The sequence below is a fragment of the Schistocerca serialis genome, chromosome 6, assembly GCF_023864345.2.
Source record: "Schistocerca serialis cubense isolate TAMUIC-IGC-003099 chromosome 6, iqSchSeri2.2, whole genome shotgun sequence".
Classification (NCBI taxonomy): Eukaryota; Metazoa; Arthropoda; class Insecta; order Orthoptera; family Acrididae; genus Schistocerca; species Schistocerca serialis.
The window spans coordinates 109,536,412-109,554,178 of NC_064643.1; the positions used below are offsets into that span (position 1 = coordinate 109,536,412).

The 17,767-nt window shown below is 42.0% G+C and overlaps 1 protein-coding gene across 3 annotated transcripts in view; it reads left to right on the forward strand.

Moving 5' to 3' along the window:
• The window catches only part of LOC126483718 (protein MTSS 2), a 346,902-nt gene continuing 329,135 nt past the window's right edge, over positions 1 to 17,767 (forward strand). For all 3 annotated transcript variants that reach the window (XM_050106815.1, XM_050106817.1, XM_050106816.1), the window contains exon 1: positions 1 to 451. In XM_050106815.1, coding sequence (XP_049962772.1) covers positions 380 to 451 — 72 coding nt within the window. In that variant the 5' untranslated portion in view covers positions 1 to 379. The remainder of the gene's footprint in view (positions 452 to 17,767) is intronic.

The window sequence follows — 17,767 nt, forward strand, 5'->3', positions numbered from 1 at the left end:
ACGCCGAGAGTGCACTGAGGATAATGATTGGAAGACCTAGTGTGTAGTCGTAGAGGTGGTGAGTTTCGATCGAGTGGTCTGTGAAGCTGTACGACAGCGGCGATTTAAACGATTGCGAATCAGCATTTACACGGACTACACCGAATTCTTTTTGAAATTTATTGTACTATCTATATATTCAGTTCAATTAATATAATTTTGGTGGAATGCGAGTAAATGTGTTTGGTGAAGTTCTGTTTGTACACAGTTGTCATCGTCATACAGTACTCTCAGACTCATAATGTACATGAAAACAGTGCTCGAATATATGTCAGTTAACACAGTGTCAGAGTAATTTGTATACCGAAAGAAAGAGGCAGTGAGCGCAAAGCAGATCAAAATGGAAGGAAACATTGAAAGAGAATGCAGCGCGTTGGGAGGACTATTTCAACAGATAATCAACGATATGAAGGTAAATAGAACTACCAAACATTTACTATCCAAAAACGTTCATTTTGGAGTTCGTTTTTAAAATTGAACAGGGTTTAATATAGGTGCTTGTTTTGATTTTGCCAGCTTTTTACTTTTAGCGCACAGGCGATTTAAATACTAGTGGGCATAGATACTCTCTGTGTGTGTGTGTGTGTGTGTGTGTGTGTTTTCTCTTCAGATGTTGAAAACCTAGATGTCAGTTGTCAGAGGAACGTATTTGGGATTTAGAATTACTTCAGTGAAGTTGCTGCGCTCATTAAATTGAACTTAGTAATGGCTGTTATTGCGTTAAGCGGTAAATCTTTTTTATGCTTGTTACTATGATAGTTTGCAGCCTAGGAATTCACTTAGATTGTTGGAAAGTATGTTCGCTACAATGCGCAGCAGACTTGCATATTGAGTACTCTGAGCTTTGTTTGTTAATGGCGTGGCGTTAAGATTTATCGATCGCATCTTTGAAGGATACAAATTCGTGGATGAATTTCAAAGCTCAGCCGGAGTGCTCAAGCAGGCCCTTACGTCTGTTTTGGTCCAGTTTGTGAATTTGTTTACAGCCACCCACTCCTTCAGTGGAAATGGCATTTATTAAACTGAACTGCAGTGCTTACGAATCAGTGCTGTGGACTTAATCTGTATGTTAGAACACTGTTTACGTCGAATACGTGGTCAGTCAGAACTGCTGGATTTGTTGCCGAATATGTAACAGGCCCACACTTATGGGTGGATGTGATGTTGCGTTGTATGTATATTTTAAAATCGCAAATTGTTGAACTAAGTTGCCACGGCCGCCCGTGTTTAAAAGGCATTCATGTAAGGGGCGTCTTCTTAAAAGGAATAACATACCAAAAATACCTGACGCGCGGCAAGTGATTATCGGTGCACACTCCTGCGCTACTTTCTACCTTTCGAAATAATGCATTCAAATTTTACAACTACTTATTTTTTAATTACTAGTCTCTACATGTGCAACTGTGTAAACTACCCAACTATATTGCCTGCATTTGGTACGCGCTTCTGGATGCATATTAAAATATTGCGAAATGAGAATTCATTTTGAATTTTAAGTTGACGGAGAAGCGGAGGTCGCATTAAGTGTGTGTGTGTGTGTGTGTGTGTGTGTGTGTGTGTGTGTAAAAACTTGTCCAGTTGCTATATTTTTGATACGGTTTGGCTGTCTGCTTAGACATGCAGCGTAGAAACAATCTGTTTGACTTATTTCAGGCTTGAAAGTTTTGATCAGCAATGAGCCTGACTTTTACAGATTTGCAATTTTCCCAGATCAATCACTTCCAATGAGATTTCGCTGTGCAGGATCCTTGATTTTCCTTAGATTAGATATACGACTTGCTATTCATTGTAGTATTGTGAACTCAAGGCATTCTCATTGCAATAAATGTAGAGCCAAGGGTGCAGCCATTCTGATTACACCGAACTGTGTTGCAAAGCATCAAATAGACAATTTGATTTTTGTGTATGCAATTGGTTGCCGAGGTGGTGTTGCGCTTGTTCCAATATTTTTTCCTGCAGAATTTACTCTGTGATGCGAAAAAGATTTCGTCGCAGCAAGTAAAAGGCACGTCTGCCTGTAGATGATTCTGCTTGCCTCCCAAGTACACTTGTCAGTACACTCCTGCGTCACTTGCTATCGAACCTATTCGAGCAACCATGTTAATACAGAACAAACTTTGAAATGTTATAGTTCTCGAATTATTCTTTGTAGAGCAGCAAAAGCCGAAGAGAGAAATGGAAAACAGCGTTGTTCATGAGGATATCAATGTTTGTCCCGTCGACAACGGAGTCATTGGAGACAAAGGTCAAGTTCAGATGAGGAAGGAAAAAGTCTGTGCCCTTTCAAAGTCAAGACTGCGTATTTGAGATGTACACGAAATGAGTACATAAAAAGTTGGAACTCATTTGAGTTTCGAAACTTCGGATAGAGTAACTCCATTCTAAGATCGAGCCCTTAATTGGAAACAAGGATACTATAAGCGTACTTCACGGGTAAGAGAAAAAGTGGAAAAGACTGTTGGTATGGTTGCAGAGTTAGATTCTTAATCTCAGTGGAAAATTGGCATAGAACCGACCAAATGCACCGTCTTAACGCCCTTTATAAATGCTATACAGGTGCTCTTCCTTGAGTGAAGTGGTATTTTTTTCCATTTCGTGGAATGAGTTTGTATTTTTATTTACTACAGACCGTTTTGGCTTGATATTCGACTTGTCATTTTAATACGGCAATAAGGCATCATTGAAGGTTAGCCTCCAAGGCGTGTGTTTACCAACAGGTCTAGTCTAATTCCAAAACTAAAGATTCATTCAGTACACACACCCTTCCACTTTAAATCAGCACACGATTATGCCCTTCCGCCTCCACATTTATTATGTATTCTTAACTTGTCCGGCCGGAAAACGGTCTGCGCCCTTCTCTGTTGGGCGTATAAAACCCAGTAACGTGTGAGGCTAGCATTCTCCGTCAAACATCATGGCCATAAAACTTCCCATTTACGGTGCAACTTATGAATTATGGACTGGTGTCTACCTCTGCCTACGCTTAAGCTTTCTGGAGGCCACATCCCAATATAAGTTCTTAATGGAACCATTTCATTTTAAGTTTTCCGCAAGAAATCACTCTCCAGTACTTTTTACGTTATTCCTTTCAAAGTCTTCACCAGCTTCTTGGATCTAGAGGACTGTTAATTTCTTTGAGCTAAGATGTGTGAAGATCTACTTGGTGTATCTACTGTCGTCCATTCTGTAAATATGTCCAAAAAGGATCTCCTCTTCCATATTGTTTGTGATATGTTTTTATATTCTGATAAATTTAATCGTCACTTCTTAATTTACAAAATGTTGCATTTTTTCTAAGGAGTTGATATTTTTTCGTACACTTTCTTTCTCGTACATAAGTTTATAATGTAATTCTAGACATTCACCAAAATACTGGCCTTCTGGTTTTGCGACTGTTGTGCTTTGAGCTTTTAGATTGCGCATTTGGTCGAGATATTTTTAGTTTTACCGCACGCCTTTTCCATCTTGTGTATCCTTTACTATGAATTAGAGGTTTCCAACGTTTTCGTCATTAGTCTTCCCCAACCATAACGAGAGGATATAGTGTTTTGATTGGCACATTGGACTTGCTTTCCGGAGAATTACAGAGTAAATACGCGTTCGGCCAACCTGATTTAGGTTTTCTGCAAATCGTTCCAGGTAAATACCGGTATGGTTGCTCTGTAAGGGCAGGTACAATTTCCTTCCCCGTTCTTGAAACTTTTACGTTTTTTTGTTTGCTCAATGTCTGTCTGTTTAAATATTTTGTTGCACTTTTTTGCGTGTGTTGTAATTTCTTTCTCTGCAGGGATTCTTAAGCCTGCCATATTGGCTCTCTTCCAAAAAATTGACTTTCGCTGAAAGGGTCTGTCAGCCTTTCAGATAGTGTGACGTGATCATCCGCAAATGATAGGCAATGCATTGCAACACCATTGTTCTTTCACTGTAGCATGAGTGGAAATACTTTGGATCCTTTCGATTTTTCATTCTAAATTCTTAGTGTTCTTCACGACACAGTTGAAAACAAGTGGAAATAGCCTTCGTGACACCTGTGTTTAATTTTTAAGATAGAGAAAGCTTAATTTTGCTTTTGAGATTGGGCCTGTCAGTTTCTTGGATTAGGTTTGCTAACTTTGAGCCTTAAATGCACACGGCTGTGTTATAATTTTGCAATGCTCCTGAGATGTCTTCGAGAGAGTCTCTCTAGACCCACGGGAGCTCGACAAGACATGTTTACTGTTGGGAAATAAAGCTTAGCTTATTTTGCTGGGGATTCATTGAGATCACATTAAGACGCGTGCATGATTTCAAGAGCCGAATATTGAACTCAATAGTCCACGGTGTCCAGTCAGGGGAAAAGAGGGGTTTAACAGAGTGGGATGCCGCAGTTTGATGCTTAGATTCCACTCGATGCCCATGTACTTTCTTGATTGTCGGCGCCTGCAGAAGATGGGAAAAAAAGATGTGAGCAAACTTAACAACATACGCGAAGAGAAATCGTTGTAAGACTATGTTGCGATGTTGGCTCACTGTGGAGTACCACACTGTGTAATAACCTTGGTACAATTCTTCACTTGGAAGACCAATTAAGCGGAAACGTAGTAGATCCGGATTAGGCAACCGAAGACTGTTCTGAACAGATTACCAGAGTGAAATGCTGAAACTTGTGGTATTTAGAATTAAAAATTTAGCGAAATTTGTGGAATTTCTCATTCATTTGTTACCCAACATAATAGGAAGTGTTCCAATTACGTACAGTCATCTGAAGATCAAGGTGCAGACTGTCTTAACGGGCGGGTGTCATTGAAAATCACGCTTTTGTTTTTTTGTGACGTGGAGATGTGTACGAAAGCGTAGTGGAGCATAGGAAACACGCAGGGCTCATTGTATTTAAAAAACCGGGAGGCGGTCATAAAGGTGAAAACCGATAAAGATGCGTGAGGTAGATAGAGAAATTGAATTTGACTTTGTGACAACTAAAGTCTCCACTGGTGTGGGGGACGGGGCGTAACTGTCACGTCCCGTACGCTTGCTACCGGTATGCTTTGGCACCCGCTGCTACTGAACTTGTAGCGTGGGTGTCCAAGCGGGACGGTCAACGGCCGGATTAATAGCGCCTTGCTAGCCCTGAACGGCGGGCAAGTGGCCACAGCAGCTGTTCGCCACGACCCACACGAGAGACCGCCGTGTGACAAGTGTTTCCTGATTGGCCGCTTCCTGATTCCACTCCGTTGAAAGCAAGCTGTGCTCCCTGGGAGAATTGGTTCTGGCATCCCCCATGGGTAGAAGCATTGAACCAGGCGTTGCTTAAACTTATGACGAGGAGCAGTGGCGGAAAAGAATATGGAGGGGACCTCCATGCTTGGTTTCGAGTAACATAACTAACGCGCTGCTTCGCCCGAATGTTATGACGTTTCGACTGTTCCCTACGCCAGTTGAAGCAAGTAATTGAAAGGTGCCGGGCTGTGTAAGAACTGGCGACTTATCATGAAGCCGAAGTTCTTGCTTGCGCTTTTAAAATTGCTGTTTTATTTCCACTCTTAAAATTGAGACACTTCTTCGAAAGAGTAATAACACTCCAAACACACAACGAAATAAAAATAATAATGGGATAACACCCTGCTAGAAGTTTTAAATTCCAGAAAGCATTTATTCACGCTGCAAGGTTTTTTTCCGAGACAGGTAAGAGATTTTCTGCGATTTCGTAATTCACGAGGTAATTACGTAGTAGCACACGAGGAAAAATTTGAACTTGTATTGACGATGCTCGCATTGAAATTCGCATAGTGGACAGGAAATAATTTCACAGCAGTGAATATGAACCACCTTTGGTTGTATATTGGAACGAAGACAGTGGAAACTTGTGCCGGACGCGGACGACTCGAAACCGGATTTCCCGTCTTATGCGAGCAATCTCCTTAACTGCTCCGGCTATCCGTGTACGAATAATGGCCAGAGCCAGACTCCCATGTGTCGTTATCTTTGTCACGACCTTCACGTGTACGTTACAGTATGTACATTCCCGTCCAGGAAGGACATATATTGAGAGTCGATGCACTCTGGTATTAGCGAATAAATGCGAATACTGACATAAGTTTGAGAGGATGTTTCCATTATATCCAGTTTAGTTTTGTGTGAAGCGAAAAGTTAGATGGATGTGCATCTGAATTCGCGTAAATAGCGGAGAGGTTGGAGCCAAGCTGTCCTTAGTCTGAAGTTTGCTCACGACTCTGTTGGGGCTTTGCTATGCGCTGGAGGGAGCATGCTTTAACCTTCTTTTGATTTAGGGGCTAGCTCTTCCTGCCACCTACACCTCCGAGTAAAATCAGAACCAAAGTGCATTTTTTCTACCCGTATTGGAGAAATCACATCTCATGTTTCTCGTTTTTGAAAGTTCTGGATTACTATTCTGCATGGAGACAATCGGTCATCGGTGGAGATTAAAAGTTTCGTCTCTTTGTCGTTGCCTTCTTAACAGCGGGGAAACATGCGGCCAGTCTCTGCCCTTTGCACGTGCTGCTAAAACTGTAGCACTACAGAATTCAATTTAATTCGTGATAAATAGAACGTTTATGCAATCCACATGTTTATCTGAAGGACGGTAAGTGATTCTCCGCAATACTATGATATCGCCTAGTGCTAGAACAGATTTCAGTCTAAAAACGTGGTCAGCCAGGTCCCTACCGTCCACTACGGGCGTCCCTGTTTTCATGGCGGACGGTAGACGCGGCAAGGGCTTCAAAAACATTTTAATAAGGTTTTTATAAAATTTTAACTACGTAGTAAGTAATTATTGTTACACGCTTTGTTGCCTTAACTCTGCTTTATAAATTTTGTGAAGTCACTTCTCTGCTTTATAAATCAACATTACTGACAAGGCGCCTTCCCCCGCCCCCACTTAGTAGTATAATGGCGCTGTGGATAGCTCGACAGATCAAGCCTGAAAATGGGGAGGTGTACCGAACTGTGAAAAAAGAAGCAAAATAGAAACTTTGAACGCTCCAAGCCCACGATGTTCAACATTGGGCAAAGTTGGACAGCCATGCCGTAGTCGTGTGGTCGCGGTGTTGGACCCCCAAGCGGGAAATCCTTGTTAGAAACTCCCTCGTGCCACATACATGTTATAAATATTCACAAAATTATGAACTTTCCGTCCGTTCGTTGAAATGTCAGTTCTCCTGTTGTTGTCTTGGCAATTATCGTACTATACATTGATTATAGAATATGAGCCATGTGGTAAGAATACATTACCGTCACAAGTAAATGAGAGAGCAGGGCAGACGCTGCATAGACCTCTCACAGAAATGAAAAAAATGTGTGAACTGTGTTGCAACAAAGGATTTCGAAACAAATTCCCAAAAACGGGACGCAAGAGTCATAACATGTGGCACTTGTGTAGAACAAATAAGAGGTACTCACGCCTGGAGGTCCCATCCTTACATCTTGGTCTTGCAAACAGACACAAATTTGAATGTAGCGAAGACACACGTGTCAGTGACCGGATGGACAGTTCATAATTATGTGAAAGAAAAAAAGTGAGATACAGCGCAGTCCAACACCGTGACCCTTCACAACGACGCCGTGGCTATTCAGCTTTCCTCGATGTGGCACACCTTGAACCTTTCACTGTTTCTATTTTGCTTCTTTTTTCCCCACCTTATTACACCTTGTTTATGTTTCCATGCTTGATCTGTGTTCAGTTTTTGACGGACTATTCACAGGGCCATCTTACCACTAAATCTGAGGGGGGGAGGGGGGGGGCGATGGGGAGCTTCCCTTGCGAGGAAGAAGTGGGAAGTTAGAAAATTTTGCTGCTGACAGATAGAGAAGTGGACGATAGGTAAAAAAGGTTTAACAACCCATGTTGTAAAACAACCAGAATGCGAGACAGCGGAATCTTAGCCTGCAAGAATCTAACATAGTTACAATTTACTAATATCGCAGCTAAAGGCTGCTCAACTCGTGTGTTCGCCTGGGACCGTTACAGATATGTTTATAAACACCGTCATGACCGGTAACTGCCGCAGAAGCGCTTAAACTGGCATCTTTAACCAACTGGCTCGTGTTGCGAGGTCTCGATCAGAGTTGACAAATTGGTAGTTAAGCAGACTAAGCAGCTTAGTAACGCACTCCCAACATGCTAATATCGATCAGAATGGTAAGATTTCAGGCGTTAAAATGACAATAGGTGCTAGTCCAGCGGTATGGCATTGGAGCTCGGTCTATGAAGTGTCCTCGGATACTTCCATCGGTAGTGTATTTTCAGCTAACAACGGGATTCTGTGTAGAGACGCAACGTAGCGCAGTGTTACCTCACGAATATTGTAAAGTTTCACGCTGTACAGTGTAGAAACTGGCACCAGTTACAGCCGGAAACAGTTGGGTGATATGGCGCATTAACACATTTTCTTTGCTGACATCTGTGTTCTCGATTGAGCCAAATAGTAGTCTACAGAACAGGTGTGTTACTTTCATGGCTCACGTGTATTGGTGCCGTGAGAAATACTCTTGTGCTTTTTGAAAATCACTCACGGTACACCATTTGAAACAATTTTTCCACTAGATAAATTGACAGCCCAGAAGAATAACTGTTGAACTGCTGTTACCCATCAAGAAATTCTGTGAATGGCTTCAGAATGAGGTGCAGTCAGTGTGTTCTCTTCGCTTTGAGGGTTCTGGCGGCCCTGAAGCTTGTGAGGCTGTAGGTGGAAATATAACCTTACGCACGGAACAAACTAAGTTAATTTGAAATGTTCAGATTTATCACCATACTGTGTGTCATGAAGAGAAATAGTTTGATTGTTAGAAAATGTTTGATACTAAAAACTGCGACAAAAACGGGGGCAGAATGTAAGGCTACAGTCTATGGGTAACGCATTGGGACTGTCATCTTTCGTGCTTAATTTATCAGGAGGAAGATATACAAGCCTGATCGTAGCGAAGCACTAAAATACCGCATTAAGCGTAGATACTAACGACGTAGAACAGTTTCAATACGACACAGTATCTATACGGAATGGACTTCGTCCAGTACTTAAACCGAAATAAAAACTGTTCAATATCTCGCCATGGGATCTCCATTCAGCTGGATTTTTGTGTGGAAGTTCTCAGTGCTGGAAACACTTTAGATGGTGGCGATTCGTCTGCTGATAGGAAACACCGTGTCGTTGAAACTTTTCTTCATTTCGAACTGGAGAGTATGATTTACATTAGACGAGTGTTGAGCACATTCTTAGCCATTTTTAGTTTTCCTTCCATGCAAAGAGGAAACTCTAATCTATGGGCAGTAGTATTGCACCTGTATTCTTTGTATGCCTCGTTTTTTGTGGCCGAAACTAAAACATTTAAGCGGTGAGTAGGCATAAGCACGAAGTCATGCGGTTTCGTTTAAAAAAAGTTTTGTTGAATTGAGGGATATATATATTTTGTAGCAGCGGGTGTCGATATTATGGTGACGACTTCTAGCAGTGCTAGTGTTCCATACACCCAATGGAACAATCGGCACCATGACGGGCCAGTACGTGACTGACTGGGGGCTGCCCAGCTTGAAGCGGGTGGTGACTGGCCAGTCGACCTACGATGGGCCCGCCCACTGTCAATAGCGACTCCTGGTGTCCGTTAAAGCGAGCTTATGACCGGTAACTGCCGCTTTCAGTGTTTTCACATGGAAGGAGTGTCCTCTCCGTGGATTCTACTGCGTCTGGGCGCAAATTTTAGATGGCGGCGAGCTTGCCCACTACTCGTTCCACTCTCTCGGCCTAGCTGACTGGTTCCACAAGAGCGAAAATACGCGACGTGCGGAGTCAGGTTGGTTCCAGGCAATTGCCGCTAATTTCCGGTTGGACCGTACTTACGACTAATGGAAGTGCCAATTCTGGGTTTCCGTTTGGAGTTGTCCCTCCGCTATGCGGATGGCATGCCATTGCTAACCAACTCCCTATCTCCGAAGACAAGAGATGGGAAACAGGGTAGGATAAGAGGGAAGAAGGGCGTTGTGAGAAACACTTTGTCTGGCTCCTCTGTAGAGGTCCTGCCGCTAGCTACGCTACCGCCGGTATGACCCTCTGCTTCCCTGGAGCACGAACGCAAACCCTCTCGCCCGCACGGACATTGCTACTCCAGGCTTGGTCTCCTGAGAGGGATTCTGAGAACCGCTCCATTTACTAAGAACTAATTTACTCTATCTTACGGTCGATATGTTTTTATTTGGAAGCCATTTTCTACTGGAATGTGAAACTGACAGTGCAAATGCACGGAAAAACTGGGTAACCCTCAAATGTAAAAACTAACGTTGCAATAAGGCATGGACACATATTTGAATCTAGCGAACAGATATGTCAGTGACCGCATGGGCAGTTAATTTTTTGAGGGGGGAAAAATGAGGGATACGAGGGAGATTTTAACACGTGTCTCCCGCTTGGAGAGTGAACCGTTCACTGTTCCTATTTTGCTTCTTGTTTTTCACAGTCCAGTACACTTCCTTTGTTTTCATGGTACATCTGGGTTCAGTTTTTGACTTGCTATCCACTGGCCCATCTTACCACTAAATCTGAGGAAGGTGCTATGGGGAGTTTCCCTTGTGAGGAAAGAGTGGGTAGTTAGAAAATTTTGCTAGAGAAGTAGACGATAGGTAAAAATGGTTTGACCACCCCACGTCTAAAACAACCAGAGTGTGAGACAGCTGTGTCTTCGATGGCAACTCTTATTCCTGAACTTTTACATTTGAGGATTAGCCTGTTTTTCCACGCATGCCTTCAGTTATATGAATATCTAAATACCTTAGATTGCTAGTATGTAAGGGTTTTGCCATAAAAACGTTCAGTACAGTATAGTATAAATGTACATGTACAGTATAAGTACAGTAAAAGAAAAAATATATAGCTTAGGTTGTGTTGTGAAGAAGCAAAATCAGATGATTATGAAAGGAAAAATCGGGTAGATATATAATGATGTGCTCAGCAAATATCGTAAGAAAACTGGACCCGGAATTTTAGGCATTTTATAAAATGCCCTCTCTAGGTTTAAACAAACGATTTAGGCTTGTAACGGCACTCGGAAAAATGCGTCAAAATAGATATATATACCTGTGCTACAATTTTCTCTTTTTGTACTATTTTAATGAAAACTGTTTTACTGAAATGTTCTTTTCATGTGTCATAGAAAAACACTTCAGTTGTATACCGATGTATGATCACAATCCATGGGGTAAAGCTACAATTAACAATAAATTTTATGTTACGTTTTGGTATTGCAATACACGATTAACCACCTTTGTAAGTTTCGTAAAGTGAAACATTTTCTATTGTGTCTCAGTACTTTTTGAAGCAGCAAGAGAATTAAATGTTGCACATTACATCGACGCAATTGTTCGTGTCACCCAGTACAATGCAATCCTCCTCTGAATGCCTCCCCCTGAATAATGGCGGACACTTTCTTCATATCCGGATTACCTCTGAAGAATATTTCTTAATTCAGTGATGCATGCTGTTGCCGCTGAACCAGGTATTTCCTCCAGATACATTTGCACCTCGGGAGATTACACCTACAGGATCTTTGTGATAGAGGCGCGGACTCTTAGGCGTTGAACTCCAACAGGTAGATGTTAGTGAGATTTTAAAAGTGCCAAGGATGCAACAATCATGTTATTCTTAAGGGCCGTCTTGGCGTTTTCAATAAAAGCTAAGTCACTAGAGTCGAAAGTGTTGATTGCCTCTTTTGACTTTCTGTAGTGTTTTGCATAATATTAAGCTCGCAAGAGCCAGATACACTAACACATGGTCTCAGGTGGGAGGGGAACGGGTGGAGCGATTTCCTTAAAGGGCTGAATGCGAGTTGCAGCTTGGAGAAATTCTTTACAGAAGACATGATACTGCCAAAGCCAGGATAATTGTGACTTTCTCTGTTAGACGATGTAGACCATGGGCAAGGCAGGTGCCACGAATTATACAGTGATAGAATTGTTTCTGTTGCTTTCACTTTTAACATGGACAGAACAGTCTGTCACCGACAGCGAAAATTTCCCATCTGTCTTCTCCTGGCAGTTGGAGGCGCAAAAAAACATTGACGGAGTGGATTACAGTATTTTGAGTCTTCTTCTCCAGTTCCTTACAAGGTAGTAAATCGGATTTTCATGATACCGTGGAATGTAATTCACTATCACAACCGTTATTCGTCTAGTCGACTGAAAGCCACATATATAGTGGTCACCAATGTCTGTTGTAATATAAGCAGTAGGTTCATCATACACCTGTCTAAAATTATATTCGCGCAGTGTGACTCATCTCGTATACTTTGGCTGGTGTACTTTCCGGGAAGCCCTTAAAAATGGGGTTCCGTGGCACGTTAGCCGACACAGAAGACTTACACCAGTAAAGATTAAAACTGTCAACTGCACTACTTACAGGAAATTAATGGTTGAATACGTTGTTTATTCTTCATCCTAGTGACGCGCATATGAATTGCGGAGTCTTCGTGTAGGTGGAAACGTCTTTTAATCATAGTCTATTTGAAGCTAGCTGTCAAACCGGCGTTTTCCGGCTATTCATTTTGATAATTTTCTGTTAGAAACGGCCGGCAGGAGTGGCAGAGTGGTTCTAGGCGCTGCAGTCTGGAACCGCACGACCGCTACGGTCGCAGGTTCGAATCCTGCCTCGGGCATGAATGTGTGTGATGTTCTTAGGTAAGTTAGGTTTAAGTAGTTCTAAGTTCCAGGGGCTTATGACCTCAGCAGTTAAGTCCCATAGTGCTCAGAGCCATTTGAACCATTTTTTGTTAGAAACTAAAACAAAATTGAACTATATTTATATTGTAATATGGAAAAAAATTCATTTCCGTGTATTCGTGAAAACACCTTTTAAATTATGAAACAGTCGGCTATTTTCGCGTACAGGCGTTTGCGCTTCGCAGTTGAAAGCTGTCAAAAGCGTTGCCAGGTGTCAGACATTCCCGTAAGTTGACTCGACTGTACGAGTGCCCTAGTAGTAAATAGTAAATGTGTGATTCGGCACTTTTGCACGCATCAGTGTCCATCACGTCGTATATCTTGAACTATGTACCGTAAAGTGATGTATTCATCGGCATATGTTGCGAATAGAGGTAGTTGCAAAGCAGTAATAAATTTAAACGTCATGCATGCTGCTGCAGTTTTCTACGAATGTCAGTGTTCATGAAGTCGTATCTCTGGAACTGTTATACGTGGTTCTTTAACCCTAGACTATTGCCCGGCAGTAAGGGATTTGTGTACTAAGTTTGGTTGATATCGGTTAAGTGGTTTACGAGGAAATGTGGAAAACACACACACACACACACACACACACACACACACACACACACACACACACACACACACACACTTTTTAATGATACGTGTGGACTAAAACTAAAATGATGGTAACAAATAAGAACGTGATCATATAAAATGTGAAATTGAATGGCATATGTATCTCAGTAAATTAATTTTATATGAAAAATGAAGAAAGAAGACTAGCAAGACGATTAGTAGATAAATCGGTTAAAAATGACTTGTGTGTACTTCTTGTTTTTGACTGGCTCGACAAAAATTACTCGGCCTTCTGTTGTGAAACTGGTGTCTTCCCCAAACCACTGCCGGAAAAGACCAATTTTTGACGGTTTCTGTGAAGGCATGATGACAGTTACAAAAGTGTCGTCTGATGAACACAACGGGCAGGCGATCTTAAGTCGGCAACTGGTTGCTGACAAGCTGTCAAGTCAATTCTGCTCACGGTGCAACTCCGAAATGAGAACCTGCAAATTGCTGTGTACGAGCGTGGAGATAAGGAGTATTGTCACATCCGAAGATCCTATTGTTACTCTGCGTGTCGAGTACAGATTCGAGCTCGAAGGAACACATGGTTCTGTATTACTTGACAGAGTGAGAAAACTAAGAAAATCATTGATTCATCTGTGCGTCAAAAAAAAAAAAAAAAAAAAAAAAATGCAGGCTGCATGTAGGTGCCAAGGAGTTGTAACAGACAGATTTGAATCTCTCAGATTTCTACAGAGACTTAACAGTGCCACAGTGATTAGGCACAGTCGATTTCTTCCATCTCATCAAGATACTCTTATTTTCAAAAACTCGATTCTCATGAGATTTACATATACAAAATGTAGTGATAGTGATTTGTGCTCTTTAAATAAGTAAACGCAGTTTCGTTTACGCGTACTTGAGATTCGTGACTTTTCTGTCGTTTTCCTGCCGTTTTTACTATTTGTTTCCACTTTACTGTAATTTTACAGTACTTAACAGTTTCGTTTACGCGTACTTGAGATTCGTGACTTTTCTGTCGTTTTCCTGCCGTTTTTACTATTTGTTTCCACTTTACTGTAATTTTACAGTACTTAACAGGCTGCTAGTCACACAAGAGTACTCCCGATGTGATTTAAATTTTTTGTATATTTGCTTCCATAGGCCGGCCGGTGTGGCCGAGCGGTTCTAGGCGCTACAGTCTGGAAGCGCGCGACCGCTACGGTCGCAGGTTCGAATCCTGCCTCGGGCATGGATGTGTGTGATGTCCTTAGGTTAGTTAGGTTTAAGTAGTTCCAAGTTCTAGGGGACTGATGACCTCAGAAGTTAAGTCCCATAGTGCTCAGAGCCGTTTGAACCGTTTTGCTCCCATTGACGTACGGGAAATCTTAAACAATGAATGTACTGTGTAGTACATAAATTCCATTGAATTTTTCCCCCTTTACCCAACGCTTTCACTGTTAAATCACTCCTGTAGTAGCCTGGAAGCTTGTAGTTGTATAAAATGGTAAGTTTTTCCAGTTCCGATACAAACTTTGTATTCACATCCAGCTTGTTCATTTTAAATTAAACCAATACAGGGCTATGTTAGAGGACACGACGCAACGCGGACTCAGTCACTGGCAACTGATTGGCAGCGCGTTGCAAGCGATCTACTGGTGAGTCACTCTACAGGAAGTGATTCGCAGCCGACCGACTACAAACTCGCGTCGGGAACCGGTTTCATTTGAGTCGCTCCGCATGCGGCGGGCCTAAGTATATTACGCAACGCGAGTCGAACACACAAATAAATACTCAAGTGTCACCGTTTGTTCCTTTAATCTACCATTGTCTTTTAGGCTGGTTAGGTTTGTCCAAATGAAGCGACATATGCAAATTCACATTATTGATCTTCCGTAGTATTAATTCCAAAAATTTATTTAAACACCGTGTTGGTGAAAACGCTCATACGTTTTGTGTGAAAGTTCTGTCTAGCCCCTTCCAGGCTTAAAAGTACGGTTTAGCCCTTGCGTTTGAAGTTAAGTCAGCTTATTAAACGAAATTCGGAAAATAAGACGATGTAGAAGACACTTGCGGTAATATACTCTGGTCACATGGTAGAAAAGGGGGCTTGACTCTAGAACTCAATTGTAGAAACGGCTTCAGCATAGCCATCCGTGGCTCAGTTTGTAATACGTACATAATGTCTGCCATTGTTCATTCTTTCAGTGAGATAAGACGAATAGGAACAGTGCGTTTTAAACACTCACCAGATTCGAACCCGGGATCCATTTTACGTGGCGGCGATGCTACTCACGGCAAAGAAACTGGTTTTGTTATTGGTAAAATTACACTTAGTCGGTGATACGGGGCTACACTAAAAGCTATCTGCTATTCAAGGATTAAGGCGATTTCTCACGATATGCGGTAAATACGTATTCCAGTCCTTATCTGGCAAATAACTTTAGTTCCCTATACATATTAATCCCTCCAGTCTCGACCTGGTTTTTTTGTTTGGTAGGTATTAATTTTCCAAGTAGATCAGTGTGTCCTGGCATATAATCCCGTAATACCTAGTGGTGAAGTCCACTGTTGTGATTGCAAACTTTCTAGTGAGCTCTACCATCAAACCCTTTGGCGTCCGACGGATCATTCTTGTCTCAGTCGCCATACTCCTAAAATTCATTGTCTTCTATGGTTAGAATGATACAGTTGGAGGTAATGTGCTGGAGCCGTCATTTGAAGGCGAACCACGGCTCACAGAAAATGAAAACTGAAGTGTCGGTAGGGTAGGTGCAGACGGAAGCAACCTCGGTAGCATGGGATGGAACCTTCTCTCTAGACAGTCCATTCAACGCGTAAGGAGAGTGATCTACAATCGAGAACCGTATCACTCGTGGAGTTAGTCAATGCGCAGGTTGCGGATTGTTCGCAAAACTTACATTGCATCTGCCATTTCTCCCAGCATACCTACATTTCAAAAGTACTCAGAGATTGTCCAACTGTCACTCAATCGTTTTTTAACCCCTTTCGACGGGGAAACGCTGCAACAAGAAATCACATTATTTCACATAGTTTTCATATTGGCGGACTGTCTGAAAGCCATAGATAACATGCCACGGTCAGAAATTCAGATGATCAGTCATCCCAACGAATGCGCGTGTCAGAACACATTTTTATTTTGTAAAATTGGTGATATGTGAGCGTCGGTTCAAACAGTCTGTGGTAGTCTCGTAATCAGCTTCCGGCTGTCCTAGTTTAGAGTGGAGGTCGTAAGCAGAAAATGCCCCGATTGACTGTGATCTTAATGTTACTTTTCATCAGGATGAATATAACTAAAAAGTTAGTGACCTATCATATTTTCCACACGTTGGAGGTAATTTAGAATACGTTGTTTGAGACATACGGTACTGACAACAGTTTGCCTATGTGTTAAACTGAGACCACTCGCTGAAATAGGGTCCCGTGGTGATTTGAAGTTTCAGAGTTGATAGATATAGGCAAATGTACCAATTTGGGACAGCGAACCGTGGTCTGCCAACGACTTGAGTCGAAAGTTTAGAAGGGAAACTAGACCCAAAGAACCGTTTATACGATATAAGAAATCGGTTTATCACGTGCCATGTAGTTGCTAACGCTACAAGGCGGAGAAGACCCGCTCATCGTAGAAGGATCCTGTTTCATGATTCCGCCCGCCTGATGAGTTCTTGTGTGATCACGTGAAAAGTTTTGCATAAGACACACCTGTCAAGACTGAACATTATATCCTGCAAAGAATTCACGCTGCATGTGATAGTGTCCAAACAACTAAGAGGCATTTCGATCTGGTGTATGAGTGGACTTCATCAGACGGTGTCCTCCTAACTTGGAAGTTGACGGACACCACTTTGAACGGCGATTGTGAATGTAGCACAGTGTGCCAGGTACGGCAACAACGCACCAAAAATACTTCGCCACAGTGGAATAATAAAAATTGAAAACGGACGATAATGTAAAGTGTTTCTTGAAAATCATGTGAACAGCCGCCTGATGATGAACTTGGCAGTTCGAAACCGGTAACGGCGCTATTTACCTAAATAAATAGTAGTATTAGTAGTGGCTGGTTGCTGTTTTCTTCTTTTTAAGAATTAGCCTACATTAATTGTGAAATAAGTCCTCTGAATAACAGCAAGCTATCAATGTATTTCCCCGTTTCAATTTCTCTTTAACAGAATTTTTCAGTTGACGACTAAACTGACCCGGCACAATAGCTCTTCTTCAGTGAAGCACCTTTCCTTCTCTTCCACACTGTTCATCCATAGTTTCATACCAACCTCGTCCATCCAACAACCCTTGTCATGTACGTGAACACCACCACCTGCGGTATTTCAGAAGATTTTGGCATTGTTTTGGGCTTGAAAATGATCATCGGACTGAGTTTAGTACCATCAGCACACCATGAAAGGATAATAGTATAGTGCATTCTTTTCTTGTCCACTTGGTTTTATAGTTGCAGTTTTAGCACCT